This window comes from Bradysia coprophila, assembly GCF_014529535.1.
Source record: "Bradysia coprophila strain Holo2 chromosome X unlocalized genomic scaffold, BU_Bcop_v1 contig_20, whole genome shotgun sequence".
In the NCBI taxonomy this organism is placed as follows: domain Eukaryota; kingdom Metazoa; phylum Arthropoda; class Insecta; order Diptera; family Sciaridae; genus Bradysia; species Bradysia coprophila.
Window position 1 is genome coordinate 1,050,202 of NW_023503307.1, and position 22,846 is coordinate 1,073,047.

At 34.8% G+C, this 22,846-nt stretch overlaps 5 protein-coding genes across 10 annotated transcripts; 1 reads left to right on the forward strand and 4 right to left on the reverse strand.

The window, feature by feature from the left end:
• Positions 1 to 4,424: 4,424 nt before the first annotated feature.
• Positions 4,425 to 8,880, reverse strand: LOC119068768 (sodium-dependent nutrient amino acid transporter 1-like). 3 transcript variants are annotated; one of them, XM_037172521.1, is made up of 17 exons: positions 8,673 to 8,880; positions 7,727 to 7,814; positions 7,621 to 7,648; positions 7,488 to 7,546; positions 7,302 to 7,391; positions 7,026 to 7,245; positions 6,928 to 6,971; positions 6,665 to 6,867; positions 6,574 to 6,597; positions 6,406 to 6,509; positions 6,151 to 6,300; positions 6,053 to 6,092; positions 5,810 to 5,983; positions 5,655 to 5,754; positions 5,414 to 5,590; positions 4,982 to 5,019; positions 4,425 to 4,914 (listed from the first exon to the last, which is right to left on the reverse strand). In XM_037172521.1, exons 1-17 carry the CDS (start codon positions 8,688 to 8,690, stop codon positions 4,681 to 4,683), a joined length of 1,791 nt encoding a protein of 596 aa, XP_037028416.1. In that variant the 5' UTR covers positions 8,691 to 8,880; the 3' UTR covers positions 4,425 to 4,680. The 3 variants fall into 3 exon arrangements, with proteins under 3 accessions (XP_037028416.1, XP_037028417.1, XP_037028418.1); XM_037172522.1 differs by having other exon boundaries at positions 8,663 to 8,880; XM_037172523.1 differs by having other exon boundaries at positions 7,617 to 7,648; positions 8,673 to 8,879.
• An 892-nt stretch (positions 8,881 to 9,772) lies between these two features.
• LOC119068781 (glutathione S-transferase 1-like) lies at positions 9,773 to 10,690 on the reverse strand. The gene is made up of 3 exons (XM_037172540.1): positions 10,502 to 10,690; positions 10,270 to 10,440; positions 9,773 to 10,209 (listed from the first exon to the last, which is right to left on the reverse strand). Exons 1-3 carry the CDS (start codon positions 10,629 to 10,631, stop codon positions 9,854 to 9,856), a joined length of 657 nt encoding a protein of 218 aa, XP_037028435.1. The 5' UTR covers positions 10,632 to 10,690; the 3' UTR covers positions 9,773 to 9,853.
• Positions 10,691 to 11,210: 520 nt separating this feature from the next.
• Positions 11,211 to 13,304, reverse strand: LOC119068774 (odorant receptor 82a-like). The gene is made up of 6 exons (XM_037172533.1): positions 12,993 to 13,304; positions 12,754 to 12,934; positions 12,308 to 12,683; positions 11,606 to 11,710; positions 11,377 to 11,529; positions 11,211 to 11,319 (listed from the first exon to the last, which is right to left on the reverse strand). Exons 1-6 carry the CDS (start codon positions 13,285 to 13,287, stop codon positions 11,257 to 11,259), a joined length of 1,173 nt encoding a protein of 390 aa, XP_037028428.1. The 5' UTR covers positions 13,288 to 13,304; the 3' UTR covers positions 11,211 to 11,256.
• A 1,566-nt stretch (positions 13,305 to 14,870) lies between these two features.
• On the forward strand, positions 14,871 to 19,068 carry LOC119068773 (guanine deaminase). Of its 4 annotated transcripts, none has more exons than XM_037172530.1 (7): positions 14,871 to 15,014; positions 17,259 to 17,401; positions 17,463 to 17,720; positions 17,787 to 17,941; positions 18,012 to 18,075; positions 18,148 to 18,357; positions 18,419 to 19,068. In XM_037172530.1, exons 2-7 carry the CDS (start codon positions 17,297 to 17,299, stop codon positions 18,998 to 19,000), a joined length of 1,374 nt encoding a protein of 457 aa, XP_037028425.1. In that variant the 5' UTR covers positions 14,871 to 15,014; positions 17,259 to 17,296; the 3' UTR covers positions 19,001 to 19,068. The 4 variants fall into 4 exon arrangements, with proteins under 4 accessions (XP_037028425.1, XP_037028424.1, XP_037028427.1 ...); XM_037172529.1 differs by having other exon boundaries at positions 14,980 to 15,106; XM_037172532.1 differs by lacking the exon at positions 14,871 to 15,014 and adding an exon at positions 16,927 to 16,998.
• Positions 19,069 to 19,128: 60 nt separating this feature from the next.
• Positions 19,129 to 22,208, reverse strand: LOC119068767 (leucine-rich repeat-containing protein 40). The gene is made up of 11 exons (XM_037172520.1): positions 21,932 to 22,208; positions 21,671 to 21,861; positions 21,402 to 21,605; positions 21,213 to 21,336; positions 20,754 to 20,926; positions 20,395 to 20,537; positions 20,073 to 20,282; positions 19,864 to 20,007; positions 19,612 to 19,800; positions 19,350 to 19,541; positions 19,129 to 19,289 (listed from the first exon to the last, which is right to left on the reverse strand). Exons 1-11 carry the CDS (start codon positions 22,068 to 22,070, stop codon positions 19,184 to 19,186), a joined length of 1,815 nt encoding a protein of 604 aa, XP_037028415.1. The 5' UTR covers positions 22,071 to 22,208; the 3' UTR covers positions 19,129 to 19,183.
• Positions 22,209 to 22,846: the final 638 nt, after the last annotated feature.

A 22,846-nucleotide genomic window follows, 5' to 3' on the forward strand; every position in this document is an offset into this window, starting at 1 on the left:
GACTATAAGCTTGAATCACTCATGCATGATGTTCTCACAAAATTCACAAATTCCGATGATCGATACCTTTGTGAATGAACAAAAGAAAAAGAAAAAAAAAACATTGCCTGGGGAAGATAGTATTTAAGCAACCGAGGTGATTTTTCTTATGTGTGTTTTTTGTGTGTCCCGAGCCGACGAGGCAAAGCGGCTACAACCACATAGACCAAAGATAAATTTTCAAAAATGTTGCTCATAAAATTCAATTCTCCTTGCGAAAGGTATATCGAAAATACTTTTTCCGCCTTGGAACGTTCCATTTCATACCATAAAAAATCTCTTATCCGTTACGGACAAGTAAGCCAATGGTAAATGCAACCGCAAAGCCTTTGCAAAAAAACTTTCGAAAAATTATCGTAAATTGCAGGATCATAGTGCTACAGATACCATAAAATTCCTCTTTTATAAGTCTACCGAACATTTACACATTGATTCGTTTATATATAGGATGATGCATGAAAATTGTGTCAGCAATTAAGCAAATCATAGTCCGATTATTGTAGAACAAAAAATGGCTATGCAAACTATAGCGATGAAAAGTCCACTTTTTGTGTGATTTCTGTTAATCCAAGGCGTAGCCGAGGTTAATAAATTCAGTAAAACATGACCTTTCAACCTTTTTCCCCTTAATTACTTCCACAACTTTACACACGTACTACAAAACAGAAATTAATTTACGAACCCTAGGCTTGTAAAGGATATTTATTATGAAAATCATGTTATACCCATGGCTGAAAATGTCTAGGAAAATATAAGTTTTTGTTTGCATTTAAACTTACATCTAAACTAAAACTCAATTTACATTAATTATACAACATGCATACATTCATATACCACATAATAAATACATTTTTACACATTAAATAATCATTACATAAAAATCCCCCCCATTTGAATTACACAATACTAAACATAAACAGCAACAAGTGAGTGGAACATATTAAAAAGCGAACACCTTAAAATTTACAACAACAAAAAAAGCTAAATAAAAGTTTAATGTTTTTTCTATTTTTATAATCTAAAAATGATCAAAAAAAGGAAGCAACGTTTTTTTTAAGCAATCGGTAAATATTACGAGTTTACCTTTATACTAAGCATATGAGCTGTACAGCAATACTTTAATGATGAATAAAAATAAAAATTAAATAAAAAAAAAACTAAGAAGAAAAATGTTAATCGTTAAATTATTGAAAAAAGTTGTATAAAAAAATGATTTAAAGAAGAAGAAGAAACCATGAAAATAAAAATAAAAAAATGAAATAAAAAAAAACACAAATTCGATATTTATATTTAAAGAAAAATGGAATAAATCGATGATGAACATTACGTATTTTTGATAATTGTAATTAAAACTGAATTGTGTATAAACAAACAACAGAAAAACATATTAATTAAAGAAATAAAAATGGACAACGTTAACGTTATTTAGTGTAATATCATTTCTTCCGATATGTTTTTCAAATTTTTATTTGGAAAATATTTTATAATGGGGGCTGAGTGATGTTTTTATTATTATTTTTTAATTTTTTTAATTTTTAAAATTGATTTAATTTGTAAAAAGTTTTTAAATTAAAACTATGCATTTGTTTGCAATGAAAATCGATTCTTTTTAATTATTTTGATTCCCTTTGATACAGTAAAAAATCTGAATTCCCCATCCTTATCTCTGGAATCAAATTCTTCAAAAATTTATTTCAGAAATTTTTAATAATTTTATGGAATTTTAGTGTGTTGGCTATGTATGCCATTGAAACCTTTAAAGTCAAAATTCCAATATCTCTTGAAAAATTTCTTCTGTTCTGGCTCATTACCGATATTTTATGGAAGAAGTCTTATTTATAGAGTCGGTATCAGACCTCCTTCAAAAAAAAAAAAAAAAAAATGCTAAAAAACATAAGAGATAAGAGTGTCTGCTATCAGAGTTCATAATAGTAATCAAATCAAGATTTTTTAATATATTTGCTTTTCCGAAAGCGGAACTGAGACTTCTACTTCTCGTGTAAAGTCGCTATAGGCAAACGTTAGCGTTCACAACAATTTCTCGAATGATTAGTGAATAACCTACGGACCTGTCATAATTTTTAAATTGGTAGGGGCACAGAGATCGATTATAGTGGCAAGCGCAAGACATCATTATTACAATGGTAACTACAGCTACCGCAGTACCGCACAGGAAAAATTCATTGAAACATTAAACAATCTGTAGATTTGTAAATCTGTATATTACATCAAGGTTATAGTTTCTAAATGAGAGTAGTGAGCAGTATGCCTAATTATAAATCGTTCAAATATTTGTCACAGTAAACAGCAGGGCCTACTTTTTGGAAACTAATTTCTTGAATTTCTTGAAATTTCTCGAATTTTCTCGATTTTCTTAAAATTTCTCGAATTCGAGAAATTCGAGAAACTTCAAGAAACTCGAGAAATTAGTTTCTTGAAATTTCTTGAATTTCTCGAAGTTTCCCGAATTTCTTGAATTTTCTGGAATTTCTTGAAATTTCTCGAATTCGAGAAATTCAAGAAACTTTGAGAAATTCAAGAAATATTTCTCGAAATTTCTTGAATTTCTCGAAGTTTCTTGAATTTCTCAAAGTTTCTTGAATTTCTCGATTTTCTCTAAAAGTTTCTAAAAAGTAGGCCCTGGTAAACAGATATGCATCTAGTCAGATCTAATGAACTGTTGTTGTAATTTGATGAACTGACCGTATACTCTGTGAATGACTCAATCCCAGTTCTACCACAAGAACCATGATTTTTAATAAAACAGTAAGATGACATGACCTCTATAATAAATGTGGAATATTAATCACTTTCGAATGCTTGTTTCGGTTACAAGCCCCAGTTATAACTCATTAACCCTCATAAAAAACGTTACTTACATTACATTAAACTCGAAAACAAGTTGCCATTATGGTACTACCTATTGTGGGGAAGTGGCGCAAGTTTTCATAAATTACCACAGTTTAAACATGCATCAGGTATTGCTATTAGTAATGAGTTATAATTGGTATACAAGTGGAATATTTGGTTAGAAACGCTATTGGTTTACACTTTGTTACATCAAACAGGTGGGATAAATTTATGGTGAAACAGACTGTTTCTCCAGTTTCTGAAGAACACTTCGCTGAAAATTAAGATTATACTTTCAAGGGACAAAAATTAGGATTGTAAATAGGTAAGCGTGAATACGTGCCCAGAATTAAGTCTTTCATATAAAGAGAAAATATTTTCACTACACAACGCAGAATATCGCACCATATTGTTTAATTAAGTTTTTCTTATGCAAATCACTAAAGTGTTAATTAAAGTGGTACGAGGAGTCGTGGATTGAGTTATAAATACGTACGTAAGTAAAGTCATTATTATGCGCTGCAAAAGAAATGATTGGCTATTTTGGTCCTACATATGGTTGAGTGTATCTGTTGCAATCGAATGTGATAGTTTTTTGGAGAGGCAGGTAAAAGAGATGATAATTTTTCGTGCAACATTTAAATATAAAATGGAAGTTCATCTTTCAGGGTGTCAAACTCAGATTGGAAAGAGTAAAATGTAAATGTGCACCTGATTTTTGCCATGTCAAATGCAGCGTTAAGTTTATATCGCGGAACAGAGCTGATTTGAATCTTATTGTGACATTACTGAACCCGTTAAATTATCTTCGATACCATATGATACACTATTCCAAGCACAGCAACAACGAATATCGTCCATTGTTGCTCAATTTAAAAGACGAATTTTGTCACACATATTCGAATCGTTCAAGCATAACACCTCTGACTATAATATTGAACATTATAGAAAAATATATAAATTTCAATAAGCCGTGCCCTTGGCTTCCTGGAGAATATTACATAAAAGACTTCAATTTCGGAATAACACATTTGCCAAACTTAATACCTGAAGGACGTCACTTGCTGAATGTAAGTGGATATACTCAGTCAAATGCTAATATTGCCGTTTTTGAGATATATTTTCAAATTACGAACCATGGCACATTGGATCTACGAGTTGGGTGATTTGAAAAGTGGAAAAAATGTGGCAATTTGGCTCGATGTTCCAGTTGGCTTCCTGCAGAAGTAGTTGAATTTAATACATTAAATCTTTAATGGTTGGTTTTGGTTTTTATGGAAATGGTAATTAAATCAAATTAATTGAGAAATTTTATTTGAAATTCAAATTCAAAGTCGAATCAGACCCCCCGTGACTGAGAGGAAATACATTTTTTTGCTGTTGGTTGAGAGTACAATATACGGTTCAAACAATAGCATAGAATGGTTAGTTCTTTTGCAATAGCGTACATGCATTGCCCATCATCAACATTTTTATGTCCTTGAATGAGCTTGTTGAGTTTAGAAAGAAAAAAAGATTTAAAGCGGATTCTTCGGAAACATTATTATATATTATTATTTAAATTCTCAGAACATTTTCATAGTTTGTAAATATTTAATTCATTGGCAGCTGCTATTTGCGCCCGAGTGCAAATAGTCAATGTATGAGGTATTTGCAGTCGAATGGTCTGCAAACATTATGAAATATGATTACGCGCGGCGAGACACTCCTCTTTCTAGGCGGGATACAAAAAAAAAGTATTTATTGCATCGCGCATTCTCCACGTCCACATACATGAAAATTCACTTAAATCTACGTTTTGTATTTGCCCAATAAAATAAATAATTTTTCTCTCCAGTACGAATGGCCAGATGTTTCGACTTGTTTAATTCGTCGTTCCCTCGCATCTTGCTTAAATTGAGTCCATTCGACCCGTTTCGTCAAGTCGCTAGGACCCCAATCGAACGGGGTCGTGACTTCTTTCAATGCAGTCCAAACGGATGTCTTGGAGCGGCACATTACCTCGTAAACAGCCCATATGGGAAACTGGAGACAAAATATATTTAGAAAAGATTTCAATAAGTACCAAGAGCAGACTAATAAATCAACATACTTGAAGTACACCAAATGCAAATATTGTCCATCCAATGGCTGGAAAAGTTTCAATTTGAAGTTTTAGGTTTTTCTCAAGCAATGACAACAAATTAAATGGAAAATTTTTCAAATTCAATCAATTAATCGGTAGACAATTAATCGCTACAAAACTGTTAAATCTGCTACTTCATTTGTGTAAAGTATGTCCTAGTGTTTGATACAACAATCTATTACTTCAATATTTTTATGACACATTTCACTATATATAAGAGAAAGGACACTGGCCAAAGCTCATATTGTCCGTCGTTATCAATAGCAGATCAATCAAATTTTGGTAAATCGAATTATTCATGTTTACTTTCTGAGATCTATTCAAATTTATAGGCAAAGTTCAGTCAGTATTAAACTTCTGAATTTTTACTTGGAACTTTGTGAATGGACAGAGTCTTACCAATGTATTCTTCTGGATAATTTAGTTTGCTGTACGTCAACGGTCTTATAGATATGGCCGAATAAACAAAGATTACAATCATCAAAACCGGAGTGACAACACTCCAACAAATTCGCCAGTAAAATGAAACCGGTTTACCACTCATATACTCAATGTCCCAGCAAAAATTTTCTAGGCCTGTACAATGAAAACAATGAATAGTATTAAACTCCTCAACAATTCGTTGGCGGAAAACTTATACCATACACCCAGAATATTGCAACGACCTCTGCAATAGCTAGGGGAAAAACAATTAATGTGCCACCGAAATGGTCCACCAAATTCAACATCCATTGGCCGCCCTGAAAAATACCAAGTCATTTTTTTTTCGTCACAATCGACGCAATTTCAACCTACTGGGCATGTGTAAATGAGACCCAACAGAAATTCGGCAGCACACGTTGCCAGTGCCACCACCCAAAAATTCCAATGGAATTGATCACAGATAACCGTCACGACGGCACTTTGGAGCGCAATTAAACATCCGATTCCCAACACGAATAACATAAAGAAGAACAGCGCCGAGAATGCCTGAGACAATAGATTTGAATTTTCGATTTCTTTTTTTTGCATTTTTAGTCTTGACATCAATTCATTTACCTGCGGAAGAATGTCGAATTTTGATATGGCATCAGGATAGCTGAATGAACACAAAATTTAGAAAACAATTTTCGTTTGTCGAATTTGCTCTGGCTAACCTTATGAAAGCCAATCCCGTTCCGCTCTTAACAACATCCCCTATATCCTCAATGCCTAAGTTGTGTGCTAGATTTCCAAGTATGGCAAATATTGTGAAACCGCCAATTAGACTGGTAAGTGTGTCTATCGATGTAACGATCATAGCATCTCTAAATTAGAAAATGTTATTGATCTCTCAGATGGCAACAATATGACCATTATAGTTGTGGAGTTGGTTATGTTTGTTTCTGCAAAAGCTTATTGCAACAACTTACCTGTGTATGTTGTGGTCAAACGGATTGTAGGAAGCGTACATAACAATGGGACCGAAACTAACACCTAGTGAAAAGAACAATTGTACGATCGCCTCTTTCCAGACCTAAAAGTTTAAAACTGAATGTTCACTGTCGTCTCCTTCATTTTTCCTTTCAAATTTTTCTCACCATTGGATTGAGCAGATGCTCCCACTGGAGAATTAAAAAAGTAAAATTAACACAACCAACGATCTTTCCAATGGTTCACTATTTTACGTACTTGTGGTTTAATGAAGTAAATAATGCCTTTGGCTGCACCCTGAAGAGTACAGGCGTGCACCAGAAGAATGGTTATTATCACGTAAGGAAATAAAGCCAGGAAATATGACGCTTTACCGGAACTCTTAACCCCTTTTACTATAACTAAATAGGCAACTGTCCACGCTCCGAACAAGCATAATACCAGTTTCCAATCAGGAGTACCTTTCAAAATTATCTCACAGTCAGAGTTTATTAATACCACCAAAAGCTCTAATGTCTTACCTATTCCATCGGAAATATCATTTTTCTCCTTCAGTACGTAGTCCCTAAAATGTTACAATTCAATTAGAATTTCGATTTCTTTTCCCTACATTTCGTACAAAAAATATTTTTGCGAACTACTAACTCCACTAGTTCTGTTCGATGTGCTATTCGAATTTTGCATGGAATCAATACAATCTGATCCCCACGATTCCCAGCATCTGGACCATGGAAGTTCGCTAGCGAATGATGCTATTAAGTAGTAAATAGTTAACGCGATTAGCGAACAGTAGTAGGTACAGAGGCACGTTGCTGCTACAATTTGTCCAACTCCCACACCTAAATATAAATTCGTTAAACATTTTCATTTCGATATTTCCTTTTCAATCACACACCCCGAAACAACGGACAAACATTATACATTTTCACCGAGCTTCGACTACAAAATTGACCGATTGCCATCTCGAAGTAATACATTGGTCGTCCTGAAAGTGGAATTACAAAAATTAGATATTCATTTGATGTCAAGGTTGTGGTCTTCCAAGCATTAGCAATGAATCAAAGCTTAACGGAAAACTTACCAATTACTATCAGTACAAATACGTAAGGAATTAGAAACGCTCCTCCACCATTCTCGTACCTGAATAATCGGAAAATGTTCAGTTAACTTTAATGAATGAAAGGGAACTAATTATAGAATAAAAGAATACTTGCGCGACGAACGGGAACCGCCATATGTTTCCTAATTTTAAAGTAAAATTTGTTCATTTTTGGTTTTTCACCCAGATTATTCCCAATAAGTCATTACTCCATTACTTACCTAAACCAACACTGTTCGCTATACAGACCATTAAAAACTGCCATTTATTAGACCAGACTGCTCGTTTTTCTGGCTCATTTTTTGATGCCTTGAAAATACAGAGTTTTATCAAAATTTGATTTAAAACGAAGCGATCGTTATGGTGAACAAAGTGATGGCGAAACTAGTCGGTAACCATTTCAAGATCGATAACAAAAAGACAATCTAAAAAGTTCATTCTTTTCGCACCGCACTTGAACAGACGTATTTTAAATATTTGGAACATAATCTTCGCGTCATGGTTAATGGATTTTTTATACTATCCAAACAAAAAAGTGTACCGAATTCCGGGTTCACTTCCGAAATGAATGAATGATGAATTTACAACATCACTCACACTAAACTAAAAATTTTCCACTCATCAAAATGCAAAAATTTCGTTTGTTTTGGAAAGAATGAATGCCTTATCCGCAAACGACTCCACACGACATTTAGTTCAATGAAACAGACATTTGTGAAGAAAAGAGGAAATTACCCCGTGACTTACGTAAGTAATGTTTCTAAGAAATGAAAAAAAAAATTAGTTTAGGAGTCAAATGAATTTCAATAGTTTAGAACAGTTTCTCTGATGTGAGAATGATGGGGATGTTCAGTTCAAAAAGCAGACCACATTTTTCCTGTTTTTAAGAAAAGAAGTAACAGATTAATCGGTCTATTGTTCTTCGTTCTATATTTTACCATGGAACTATATGCTCCTTGCCCTAAATTATTAAATAAAAGTTTAGTGTAAAATTGGGGAGTTCGAAATCAGAGCACATTTTGTTCTATTTTTGTACGTTATCTATCCCCTGACTTATATTCTTCATCTCCAACATATTGAATGGAATTAGTGTTATGAATCTACTTGATCCACACCGATTTAAAAATTATTGAAAGCTAATTATTAACTCAATTTACAGTCACTAACCTCATTTGTCATTTCCATAATGGAAAAAATGTACAAGAAAATCAACTTCTTTTCTCGATTCAGATAATTTTTCACTCAACCACTCTATCACTAAAAGTTCAGTACGACAATATTAGACATCCGAAACGGTAATTGTCGAATTCTACTGTTAAAAATTGCACACTAGACAAGTAGATTAAAACATTGACAAACGATTTATGAAACAAAGATATTCATTTATAAATCGTCATACATATATTCTCATTACCATTCAATGTACACAGTTATTACCATTTGAATATACCTGATAACATTTCGACGAGAATGTTACAGACTTTTAGCTGAACAAATAAATAAACCCTGGGTGACTCGTACGGCATGGTAGTATCAGATCTAGCTTTCCCTAGCATTTCTTTATTCAGAGGTTACCTATTGTTAGGGAAACTATCCGAAAATGCACTTTGCTTTATTGATTAGTCTTGCTCTTTACCATTTGAATATAGAATTGCCTTGGTCATCTGATATCGAGAACGACGAGTCAGCGATGATGGTGGCTAAAGATGTCCTATAAATCGGAATGTATTTTGAAAATATTGAAGAATTAGATTTTGCACAAATGAAGTAACAGATTTAAAGATTTTGTTACGATGCGCCTGCTGTTCCTAAAAACTTAATGTCACAAGTCGCAGCGATCTTAAAACCTACTAATAAACGCTCAACCCCGGATACATCGTACAAGTCTTCACATGTTTAAATGAAGGTTTCGATGAATTTATAAAGAACAAGCAGACAAGTGTTTAACTGAAATGTATATTTTCTGTTAACATTTGTTGTTTTCTTCTCATCTGTTGAGACAATTTTGCTCTGTGTCAGATGTTTAGATTGATCGATGATTCACTGGAAAACAAATTACAGACTAGGGATCTTTTACTTGCTTCAATTATATAAGTACTATGAACACCTCAAAGTGCCCGTCATGCTACAATCTCTTATTTGTTTAGTCCAGTTTGTTCCAAACATTCATTCAGATCTTGTGACTCATACATATTTTGAAATGTATGTGATTGTGTGGAACAAAGTGGAATAATAAGAGACCAATAAAATTCATTTCTGTAGGTAGATACTCTTTCATACTTTTTATATTAAACTTCAGTTGGATCGTATCACAAATGGCTCTATTTCCATTTTGAATACATTTCAGCTTATACATGATGAAAGGAATCGTATTCCTCCTCTTCCTTCCGAACACTCGAAACTGGTCGTTGTGACATCCATTTTTTGATCCTTGGTATATTCGTGATGTTCCTAGCCAATTCTTGAAGATATGGAAAGTCTGCAATCAAATTCGTCTCGGTCATTTCCGAAAAGAATTCAATGTGATTGACTAGGCGAACATCAGCGAACGTTACACTTTCACCAACCATGTATTGTCCATTTTTACGTTCAAGATTTTGATCGAATTTTGAAAAATATTTGGGAGTGATTACGGACATATAATTTTCGAGTCGAGTTTTCTGTGTGGCGGCTTCCAATTTTGAATCAAAACAAGACCAATATGCTAAAATAACAGATCGACTGTAATGGCAATATCATCAATACGCGAATAATTTCTGATTACCCAGTTCATGGTCGACAATACAGTCACAAATTTCATCGATTTGTGCCGATTCAATTTCATCCTTTCCGTGAAAACCAAACTTTTTTGCTAAAAATCTTCCGATGGTAGACGACTGACTTAGCACCACACCATTGTCCAATGTTAATGTTGGTAGTTGGCCGAATGGCAGTGCTGAGACATAAACGATGTTTTCGGATCAATGGAATTTTGTTTGTTGGTAATATTAACTTACATGGCTTCAATTTAGCAAAGTCTGTGTGTCTCACTCGATTATCGACATAAAAAACGTCGGCAAGTGCGAATAGGATACGGATGGATTCTGCTCTGCCTCTCATATCGAAATACGTCAATTGATAAGCCATTTTCTAAATTTAAAAAATATTTTTGCACAAAAAGTGAAATTAAGTGAGAAACGTTGTAAAGCTCGATTGATGTGTAAATGGTGGTAAATTAGGCAATTTTCTTATCTCTTTAGAGATAAGCAGGCAATTTCTATGTTTGTAGTGTTGTACAGTAAGTACAGTATATATTAGCAATAGAGCAGATGGCAAACTTACGATTAGATTCATGGAAATTTATTTTGTGTATTTGGGGAAGATAATTTAAGGTAGAACGACTAATATTTTGTTAGTGATTACGATATTCCTTCCGTGATTAAATTTCGTAGATTACTGTGAGAAAAACATCATTTTTGAGAAAGGGAATTACTTCAGGCATGTAAACCTCATGAAGTGTGAAATTATATCTCGGATCTCTTTGTCTTCTTACGCTCTTACCCTACCCCTTTTCGAATAAAATACAGAAATTGTTACGGGATGATTGTTGATCTTCAGCTCGATGCAACCATGATTTTTCAGAAGGATTACAAACTGTTCTTCAATATGTTAATTCATCAAAACAATTGCGCGAAAACTAATTTTAAATTTCTTTATTTCTTTTACTTTTCTCAAATCGATGTAAAATATTGCTTGGCCTAACTTCATCATTTCAGTTGTTTTCCTCCGACAACGATTGTAAAATGGCTATGTACGAACCTGCCGCACTTAAAATCTGTACGACAAAAATGCAATTTCTTAATCAACTCACTGATGTGCTCTGTTCACTAACCGCATTGAATGTTTCAAGGTTGGCCACATAAAATCCTGATGACATTATAACACTCTTTTGTGACCTCATTAAGAAGAATGCAATTAATTGCCTTATCAATGGCGTCGCTTCGTACCAATTGCTATCATATATTGCTTCGGCAACTGCTAGGCTCTGTGAAAATGCATTTGTTATGTATGAATGCATCCTACAGTCATCGTTTTACTTAGAAAATTGAAAAAAGAATTACTTCGGCTGTAAGTTGTGATCCTGCATGACAATAGGTGAATAGTTGAAAACAAATTGCTGATAAAAATAAAACGAAAGTGGCCATCATAATCAGCTGCTGATTAGGCTGTTGAGAAAATGAATCAATTGTTTAGTCGATTAAACATGAGAGGGAAATGAAAACCAAAAATATTCCAAAACAACAGCGAAAATTTGATTAGATAGTCTTCACTTCGCTCATCCTTTTTTGTAATGGTATTTTTCACCGACGAAAAGTGGAAATTACACAATAGTTATTTGTTTACTGAGGCAACAAAATAGGAAATTCTAACAGGAGCAAAGTTTTGCGGTCCATTTTCCTATTTTCTTCCAAAGGTGAACACAACGTTTTTTATATGAGCGAGGGGTTTTTCTCCACAAAACCAATACATAAATTTGTTACACAATTTTTCTAAACAAAATGAAGGTAACAATTCGGGGGACAAAATTTGTCAAAAAACTAGTTGAGAAAATAGATATTTTATTCTCCGCACTGTCATCAGACAACGCGTCAACAATATGTCACTTTCTTGTGGCCTTTTGAGTGAAAAAAAATAAGGTTTTCGCACATGTGCAAAATAATATTTTTGGTAGATCTGTCCAAGTACCATTGTAGTAGATACTTATCTGGTATCGGTGACAAGTGGCCGCAAAACGAAAAATGAGCACCAAAAAACCAACTTACCAATGTTAACTGAAATGCAATAACACACAATTGAGCGGATGTAGTCAAAAATTGGGCGAACAATATCGTCGAATACATCTCTTCAAACTCTTCACAAATATTTAAGATTTTTTGATGCTGCTTGATTAAGCCGAAGAACTCTTCTGTAGCAACTCGGTTAGTAGTGTATCGTGCATTCCGCTTGATCATCAGTTGATCGAACTTGATGTTCCTAGCTTTCTTCTGAATGATTTTAAAGTGTGAGCTAATGTTCAATGAACTGCCGTAAAACAAGCAGTCCACACCAACGGAACCGAATACGGCCAGACCCGTGCATTGAACAAACCATAAGTATGTAAGTTCATAGTTAGGCGATGCTGAGATGTCGTAAATGAATCTGTGCGACATTTATTAAATTGAAGTCGAATTGAAAGTTAAAAGTTGCTTAAAATGGAAGAAAAAGTTACATCGAACGCATAGGCATAATCCATTCTGCTGCGCCAGTAGTAAAAAGATCATAGATTCCTTTAACAATAGGGAACAACAAATACAGCACAGCAACAAGCATTGATGAAACGAGATAAACCAATGTTAAACGTTTGTCAATCGTGTTTCCCTCTTCCAAAATACGACGGTCACTCGTTGAACCTAAACAATCAAAAAAACATCGGAATATTTCCCAATCCATCACCTCGCATAATCTTACTTTTTCGCCACATATTGTCCAACTGTTCAATTATGCGATAAAATGTATCCTTCTTAAAATACAACGTCGCTATCTTCATTAATGACAACATACTTGTAAACTGAGTGCACAAAGCATCTGTGGCTAGTGGTATATCCGTCAAATTCTCAATAACGAAATGTGCTTCTGGTATAATGATAAATAAAATTGATGTCCAACTCAATAAAGAATACAATTTCAGGACTCGACTCTCATTCTTTTTAAAACTGAACCCAATTAAGTGGAGACACAACCGTTGAGTCCGAAGAAATTCCATTTTTGTTGCGATTGATTTGTATGTTGGATTTATCAATTCTAAGAGGGAATAACTTCAGCTTTTATAGCCGACTTTCAATGGTCATTTGACTTTATGTCAATGCCAGTATTAATTATAGTTGACATTATTAAAGAGAATATTTTGCAATTGAAGCATTTAATGTCCAACTATAATCAATTATCGGACGAAGATATTCAAATATTTAATTGATTCCACGTCAATCATTCTCGACTTTGGTATATAATTTGATTGTGTACATCAAAGGATTTCACTCATCATATCAATATCATGAATTCCATTAAATGAATATATCATTGAAAAGGATAATTTTTATTCGGTGGTTCAGATGATACATTATTCGGAATATTTAATTTTCAATGCAATTTATGTTGCTGTGCACTGCATTTGCACACCTTTTAGGTGAAGTGTTGAAGGAATTTCGGTCGTTTTATACATAGAGTTACTCTCGGTGGCATGGTTGCGCTGATGCTACGGCACTCAAAAAACACATGGACACCCAGCCATGTCTAAAAATGACATACTATCTCTCTTATTACAGGGTAAGTTTGACATTCACCTTCAGCTCAACGTAAAAATTTTATACTGTTCCCGCAACTCTCTCACTGAGGTAGATTGAAATAGTTTTGTTTACCGATGGCAGAATATAGAAAAATCCAACAACAGCAAAGTTTTGCGACCAGAGTGAAATTTCCTTTTTTCTTCCAGAAATGACCACAACGCCTTTCATATGTGCGAGGTGTGATTAACAGTTTTCCTCCACGAAACAAAGACATAAATTGTTTACACCATTTTTCAAAACAAAAACAAAGGTGACAGTACGATGGAGAAAATGCTATTTTTCCCCTGTCAAAAGAAGAGAGGAGAAAATAGACACTTTCTCTTCTGAACTGTCATCAAACGAAACGTCAAGAAAACTTCATTTTCTCAAGGCTTTTTGGATTATAAAAATAATAATAAATAAAATGAAATAGAAGCGAAGCAGTAGCGAAGTTTTTATAAATTTGTGATTCTTTTATCTTTGGTCACGAGAATTTGGTGGTAAGATAAATTTTGTGGTTTTATGGCACTCAATATAGTCTGGAGTCGTTAGGAACTACTGGTGAAATTTATAGAGTTTTACAAGTAGAAAAAGCTCCATTATGCAAGGAATGATCTTTAGTATTAGATATGCATGTCGCAATATCCCTCTAGTATGTATCCCTCCTATCAAATAGCTCATAGCCTGAAATAATCTTTAGCTGTAAGTATTACCTCATCTGATCCAAGTTCGAAAAAGAATCTTCTACTTTATTAGTTTAAACATGCATTTTGCTAATAATATCAACACATAAAGAGCTCATCACTTATTTTTGTTGTCGCTATCGATAGTAGATAGTATAGGCGATAATACCTGTTCATACAATTTTCCATTTTGATTTCCACATTGATAATGCACTAAGGAATGGGTTTCTCAAAACGTATGTAGGTATAATGTAAGAAATCGAAATATTGAATGCATTGTGAATAAATGTTCAATTTACAAGTTTAAAACTAATCAGTTATAGACCTCTAATACATTTACCCAGAACTATTTTAAATACAGATGCGGGTTATCGTTTTTTGATAATGCTATCTCAAGGTTAGAGTTACCATACAACGTTTTTTCTTCTTCTTCGAACCAAGTTTTGGCACATTCAATCTTTAGTTACAACAACGACTTATTTGTGGTGAGTTACAGCATTTGATTTACATTTTAGATTAGTCAAAAACAGCTCGTAACTGAAACATCTTCAGTACAAAACACATAGTTATACGTTGTGTAAGTTGTAGTTTAAATCGTCAGAATTTACCTATCTTAAAAAAACGAAAATGCTGTAATGCAAATAATAACCTTCAATCAGTCGGCAAATATCTGTGATTTTATTTTGTACATACAGTCATTTGAAGTGCTCTATCAAAGAGGGAAACAAATCGCACGATTAACATTTTTTTTCAGAAATAATTGTATTTCTCACGTTCACATTATACTTAATGGGTATAACCACTATACTTGTACTTGACACTTTCTTATATATTGACCTGATTTGTGTCTCACTGTGATGCATTTAGTGATAGTAGATTACTTGAGTCGACAGTAAATTGAATTGAATTGCATTTATAATTTACATTTTCATAAAAAGAATTGATATATTCAACGCAGCCATTTATTTCTAGATCTTTATAACCTGAATATAGTTTAGAAGGGCAGACGTTATGGTAATAATTATTATCATAGTAAAACCATTAAACATCCTCTACGTCTGCTACTATTTTTTTGGTTTTTGATATGAAAGTTTCATTTATTTTGCTATGTAGACAGCAGTCCTTAAAAATTCACCTTTCTGTTGTGGTGGTTGTTATCAGATGAGATACCCTTCCTTTACCAATAGGAATTTAATGTTAGTAATAACAATAGATGCCTCTCGAAGTATGCTTCGTTTCGAATGGACTCGGTGGATGACTTGCAGTAAGGGGAACCAATAATAAAAAATCTGCCCCAACAACTCCAATTTCACCATTCGCTTCTAAAAATTCTTAGAAATTCCATTCAATTCCAAATATTCAGTGCTTTCAAAAGTGCTAATATCAAAACTTAAATGCAAATGAAACATTAAGAAATTAAATTGAAGCGGAATGAAAGTCAACGCAACATTCCTAAATATTCAATTTCATTTCCACTCGAAATTCCCAGATTTCCACAAAATTCACATCGAAATTCCAATATTTGCATTTCATTGCAAAAATTCCACTAAATTGCAAAAATCAATTTCTTATTTCGAAAAATTCCACCGTGGTTACCCCTTCGATGACTTGCCTGAAGAGCACAAGTGCTAGCTGTTTACTTTACGCTCTTTCAACATTCTTAGGCATTGCTTTCGATAGGTAAATTTGTATTTTCGGGTAGAATGGCAATTTCAGACAATTTCAACAATACACATGAGACACATACACAACTTCTCATGCAAAAGGCCCAAATCACAAAAAAAATACGAAAATTCGGCTCCAAGGAGTGAAAATCTGTTTAGATGGTCCGGAGTGCAAAATTATTGGAAACGACTTTTTTAACATTAAGAACCAGGGTATCATTCAAATGCACGATTATGTTTATTTAGTGGAAAAACATATACTGTCATATGGTGTTTCTCTCGTGAAATTTAAAAAAAATATAGTCCGCATCATCTAAACACCTTTCGAACTCGAACTGAGTCACCTTTTCCTCGTACGCGAAAATAAAACATTCACTCTCAACAAAATTCACCCTAAAACTCGACTTTTAAAATTTTTATCCTTAGTTGTTGGGCAAATAACTATTAACCTGTTACAGACGGCAATCATATGACCACTATTATTAGCGGGACTATTACTTCCATCGACTACGCCTCGATTGGCAAATCTCACACAAGAAGTACCATTTCCATCATTTGCCCCATTGATAAGTAACGTACTGTTAATCGGTTGATTTCAAATCTTGTACTTCACTTCAACATGCATTTTCCAATTTAAAGGACCACATTACCAAGAGCTTATCATTATTTTTGTCGTCGTTATCGATGAATAGCCGTATATAACAGGTTAAATCAGGGAATGTGTATAATATTACCGCTCCAAAATGAATTAAGTAACATGAAAAGATAACCGATTAAACGTTAATGAATGATTGACAACGGCAACGTAAGTTTGTGAAACGTTGCTGCATGTTTATGAATTATGTTGAGACAATACAACGAGTGTGTAATGAACTTTCATATCAAACTTGTTTTTAAATTTGTATGAAGTTGTCGCGCTTTTTCTTTTTTTTTTGAAAGCAACTTCCATTCAATCTCACCCATCTCACCATAGAACTTTTTTTTGTTTAAGTTTTGGTTTGTGTATGCGAATTATAGTTTGACATTTTGTTTTTCTTTATCACTTGTTGTTGTTCGGTTTCAAAGGTAAATCAGATCCCAATTACATCTACACATCCGGCACAATGTCTTCAACAAATCACGTATTTATTGGCTCCATAATCCATTGGACATCTATGGATGAAATGGTTGTGTTAACCGATGGATTCGTAGCAGTTGAAAATGGAAAAGTAAATTTGTCAATCAAAGTTGATACGATCTAGCCGCTTTTAACAGAAAATTCCACCGTAGATCATTCAAGTCGGTAAAAGTGCTGATCTGCAGGCATGGAAGTCGACGGTCAATACGGATCTACCAGTTACCGAACTAAAACGACATCAATTTCTCATTCCCGGCTTTATCGATTGCCACATTCATGCATCACAAGTCCCCAACATTGGACTTGGTTTGAATATGCCGTTGTTAGAATGGCTAGACGCTTATACATTCCCGTTGGAGTCTAAATACGGAAATGAGGCATTCGCTGCCGATGTCTACGAAAAAGTCGTCGTAAGTGTATGTCCGATAGGTACTTAGAATTCTATAACTAAAATAGAAATTTATTATTGTTCATAGAGGAGGACCCTACACTCCGGAACGACAACTGCCTGCTACTTTGCAACCAATCATGCAAATGGCTCATTTGTATTAGCCCAAAAGGTATTAAGTCATGGACAAAGAGCTTTCGTGGGAAAGGTATCGTCGAATTGTTCCTGTCCAGACTACTATGTGTTTGTATCCGATTCGAACCGTTTCTTTTGTCAATTTTTTCTTACTTCAATTTTCCAAAAAAAAAAACAGGGAGACGACCGAAGGTTCCATCAAAGGAAATACTGAATTTGTGGACCAGGTGCTTTCGTTGAATGTAATTTTTTCAGTTTTCATTTCTTGCAACAAATTCCGATGAACCCCTTCAATCGTCGTCAATTCTTTGCAGAGTGACTTGGTTAAACCGGTAATAACACCCAGATTCGCAGTCACGTGTGATAAGGAATTAATGAGCGAATTGTCGAAGCTAGCTGACAAACATAATCTATTGATCCAGACGCACATATCGGAAAATGTGGGCGAAATTGAATTTGTAGAACAACGTTTCCAGCAGTCCTATACCAACGTCTACAAATCATGCGGCCTGCTATCATCCAAGGTAAGCCAATTAATTAAATTATATTCTATCAAGAAAAGCCATATTTGAACTTCGTTAACAGTGCATCCTAGCTCATGCAGTACATTTAAGTGATGACGAAGTATCTGTGCTGAGTTCTTGTAATACATCAATCGCCCACTGTCCAGCGTCGAATACAAACCTAGGTTCTGGTCTGTGCGATGTCAAACGACTAATAAATGCTGGCATTAAAGTCGGATTAGGTACCGACATTTCCGGTGGAAATGAAGTGTCCATTTTGAACGCATGCCGGGATGCATTGGCCGTATCGCAACATTTAAAGATTATAAAAACCCAAGACATCAAAGGAACAGGAAAAATGACACCGTCTAGTGGGGTGCAACCATATGTACCATTAGATTACAAACAAGTGACATACCTAGCAACGTTGGGTGGAGCAAAAGCTCTATTTTTGGACGATATAACTGGAAATTTCGAGGTCGGGAAGCGATTTGACGCACTTCTCATTGATACCGCTTCCGATCCTATCGATACGTTTGACGTGAATCAATCGGAAACTGGCGAAGCGTATTTGCTGAAATGTTTGCAAAAATTCATATACTGCGGGGATGATCGGAACATCGTCAAGGTGTTTGTGGACGGTAAGCAAGTGAAACATGTTTGATGTTTTTGTATCGTCGAAATCGGGACCGTCATGTTGTTTGAAGCAATAAAGGAAAAAAAGGACGAAAATGGTGTGGACAAATTTTTAGATAATTTTGGTAGAGATATACGAACAGAATACGCACCCCATCAACGGAAAATATTAAATTTTATTAGTCTGAAACAACAAAAGCATCGATCTCTTTCACTGGGGTATTCGGTCTCTTAAGTAGGACATGATTGAATCCGTTCCCTTTTCCAGTATCTGCTGCCGAGGTTGACGAAATTTGTTGCCACCGATTTCGAGGACCCTGAAAATTATTAAGAATTTTAGGCTACGAGCCACGCATACCAACTACCGATCAGCTTACAGTATTTTCTTCAACAATCCCAATTCCGGCGGCACATGATCAATATTGTTGTTAGCCAAATCTAACGTTGCAAGTTTGGGTACAGCGGCAAGACCAGTGGCACTAACATCAATTTTTTCAATTTTATTATCTCTGGCCAGCAAAATTTCAAGTGAACGAAGTTCGTACACGCAATCAGGTATCTTAGTGAGTCTTGAAAGAATCGATACGAAAATTTAAATTGGAAAACGGTCTCTCCAAACGGGAGTCGAAATCAAAGTACTTATTGTATGATATGTTTAGTTCGCGCAAAGTGTCGAGTAAACCAAACTCTTTCGGTAAATCGGATATGGAATTATTGGCCACATTACAGTAGGATATTCTCGTAAATTGTGACATAAATGTCGGAACGGATGATATGCAGTTGTTGCTCATATCGATCTCTGACAGAAAAGCTTCCAAGTAGGAGAGTCTGAGGAGGAAAGAATCGTCTTGTTAAATTAATGCTCCAAATCACAAATATCTACAGACTCACCCATCAGGGAACGAAGGTAATTTATTTTTGCTCAGGTCAACTTTATCGATCGATTCTTCTTGGGCGGTCAAAAACACAGAATCAGGAATATCTTTCAAGTCCTTTCCACTAATGGCCAGTGATCTGGCTTTTCTCATTTGGAACCTGCATTTTTTTGGATGAAATCAGATGACATTCGATCAAAATGTTGCCGTGAACAACAAACATACCTGTCCGGAAAGGTCTTATTTTCCGCTCCTATTGTCGGCACACTACTTTTCACTTCATCGGCATGTTCTTCCTGCGAAAAACGATCGCGTAGAAGTTTGAGTATTCGTATCGTTCCGCCCTGAATGATGTCTCGTCGAATCGATCTAATAGGATTACCATCCAGCTGTAGACTTACTAAGTGGGATAGTGTTGATAATGAGCTGGGAAGGCTGTGAAGAAAAAAGAAACCGTGTCAGACTTGCGAGGCCAATTAGTCATCAACAAATACGAGAGAAATGAAACTTTGTCATCCATCTCTATCAGAAAACGATTTTAGTTCACCTGTTAATTGAATTGTTCGACAAATCCAATCGCATTATACTTTGTAGGTACGCAATTTCGCTGCACAATTTCTCAATTTTGTTATCTCTCAGATCCAACACCTTTAACTGAGGAAGGTTTTGACAGAAATCGGGTGGAATTTCCTAAAAAAAAACAGCAAATTTCAGGTGCTGTCCATAAACTTCTTTCAGGTAAAGCACGAGCCAAAAGTTGTTCTTTAGAATCCTTCTTTGCTAATCGCTCATCTGGGGATACAGATTTACCCGATCAGCTTTTCTCTTTAAATTTTTACTCTAGACTCGAGACCCCTTGAAGAGCTGACAGATTAAAAGATGTCCCCACTGATGCTGCCAATTTACCTTTATAAAATTATTGGAAATGTGAATTTCCTTCAAAGACTCACATCCATTACAAACGGGTAGTTCAACAATGTCGTTGTGTTGCGCGTAAAGAAATTCCAATTTTCTTAATTCCCCCATTTGCGAAGGCAATTGTTCCAAGTCGTTGTTCATAACATCAAGTGTATTTAACCCTGCCGAGAAGAAAATGTTTAGGAATGAAAACAGCAGCACTCACGCAAATCAAGGCAGAGTAAAATGCTAACGATCGATTGATTTTTTAAACGAAAATTAGAAAACCGGTTTAGCTGGCGAATTCATATTGTTTTAGCTGTATTGTCCAATCAAAGTTATATGACGCAGACATTTTATCACATCAGACGATCAGATAAACTGAACTATCTAATCATTGAGAGCAACAACAACAACAAAAAATGAGATTCGCAATTTCATCGAAACGATTAATTGGTTTGAACTTACTTCGTATGTTAACAATGTCATCCGGTAGCGTTTTTAATTTGTTGTGAGACAATGACAGCTTACTGATTCTCACTAAAAATCCGATTCCCTCGGGTATCGACGTTAATTCGTTATGCGATAAATCCTGTGATAAAAAGGTTTTGATAAATCTTTTGGATTTCAACTTAATATTGGTTGTCCTGTCCTCACCAGCTCTTCCAACATCAATAGATTATTCAATTCGGGCTCCATTTCTGAAAATTGATTATGCGACATAGTGAGTTTTCGTAGATCAACCAAATCGAAAAAGGCTTTCGGTAGTTTTGTTAGTTTGTTGTGACTCAGATTGATTTTAATCAACTTTCGCAACTGGCCTATTTCATTCGGTAAGGACTGCAGCGCATTGTCTCGAAGCTGAAATTTTGTTTAAAATTTGGGGCATTGAAACGAACCTATTCAATATCGTGCCGTGCACTTACATTTAATATTTCGAGATCCTGTAAGCATCCGATTTCAGTGCTGATCGACGTTATCACATTCGAACTCAAATCCAGATTGCTCAAAGTTTTCTGATTCCACCATTCATTCTCTTCACTTTTGTCCTCTTTTGCAAAGTTTACATCCAAATCCTCCTTGTCTGGTTCGTTAATATGCCAGACTTTCGGTGGAACTGCGGACAATAGAATCTCGTTATGATAAAGATCATTTTTGCAAGAATTTTCGTTGTGACATTATCTAACCGGAAGCTAGTGCTCGGCCAGACAAATTCAGACATCCAGATTTACGGGCAATTTTTATCATCCCTTTGGAGAGTTGACCTTCATCCTCCTTTTTGTTTTGTAAATGAAACACTGGATTCAAATTCTTCTTTCGATTCATCGTTCAGAACGTATCTATTAGTGTGGATCGATAAATTTTTTTAATTACAACCGATTGTGATTAGTAAAACAATCGAATTTAGTTTATAATGTTGTGGCTGTTGATGTCAAAACAAACCCCACAGTTTTAAAACAAATACACTGACATTATTAATTCAGCTGAATTACATTGTCACTATTCCATTCAGCACATTCCGCACATTCATTAAATAGTTTCGGGAGCCACCGTTTAAAATTCATTGATTTATTTGTATAGCAAGACGGTATACCATTTCAAACGTCTTATTAAGAGTTGTGTTTGTTCCAGTAGATTTATCAGACCATCACTATCTCGTAAAAAGTGGATAAACCATTTTTATCTCCATTAAGAATCTATTAATTTAGCATTCTAGAGTGTAAACAAGATTCAACACGAATTAATGAACAAAACTAACTCCCACCTTATGGGTGGGTCAGGTCCCTTGACGGATGAAGTTATCAAAAAACGTTGAATTATTCTTTTAATTTTACTTCAAGGCTCCATTTTCTAAATTAGGACCATAAAATATATAAGCCTAAACGCGCTGGAATGAGTTAAAAACGACTGAAAACAGTCGAAGGCATAGATTAGGAGATACTACCGCAGAAAGTGAGCCAAATAGTTGATATTTTTACCACACTGTGAAACGGAAATGGTTATTTGTTTACCAAGTGGAGAAAATAGGAAATTCCAACAAGAGCGAAAGATTGCTCGAGTTGGAATTTCGTATTTCTCCACGAGTTGAATACACAATTTTT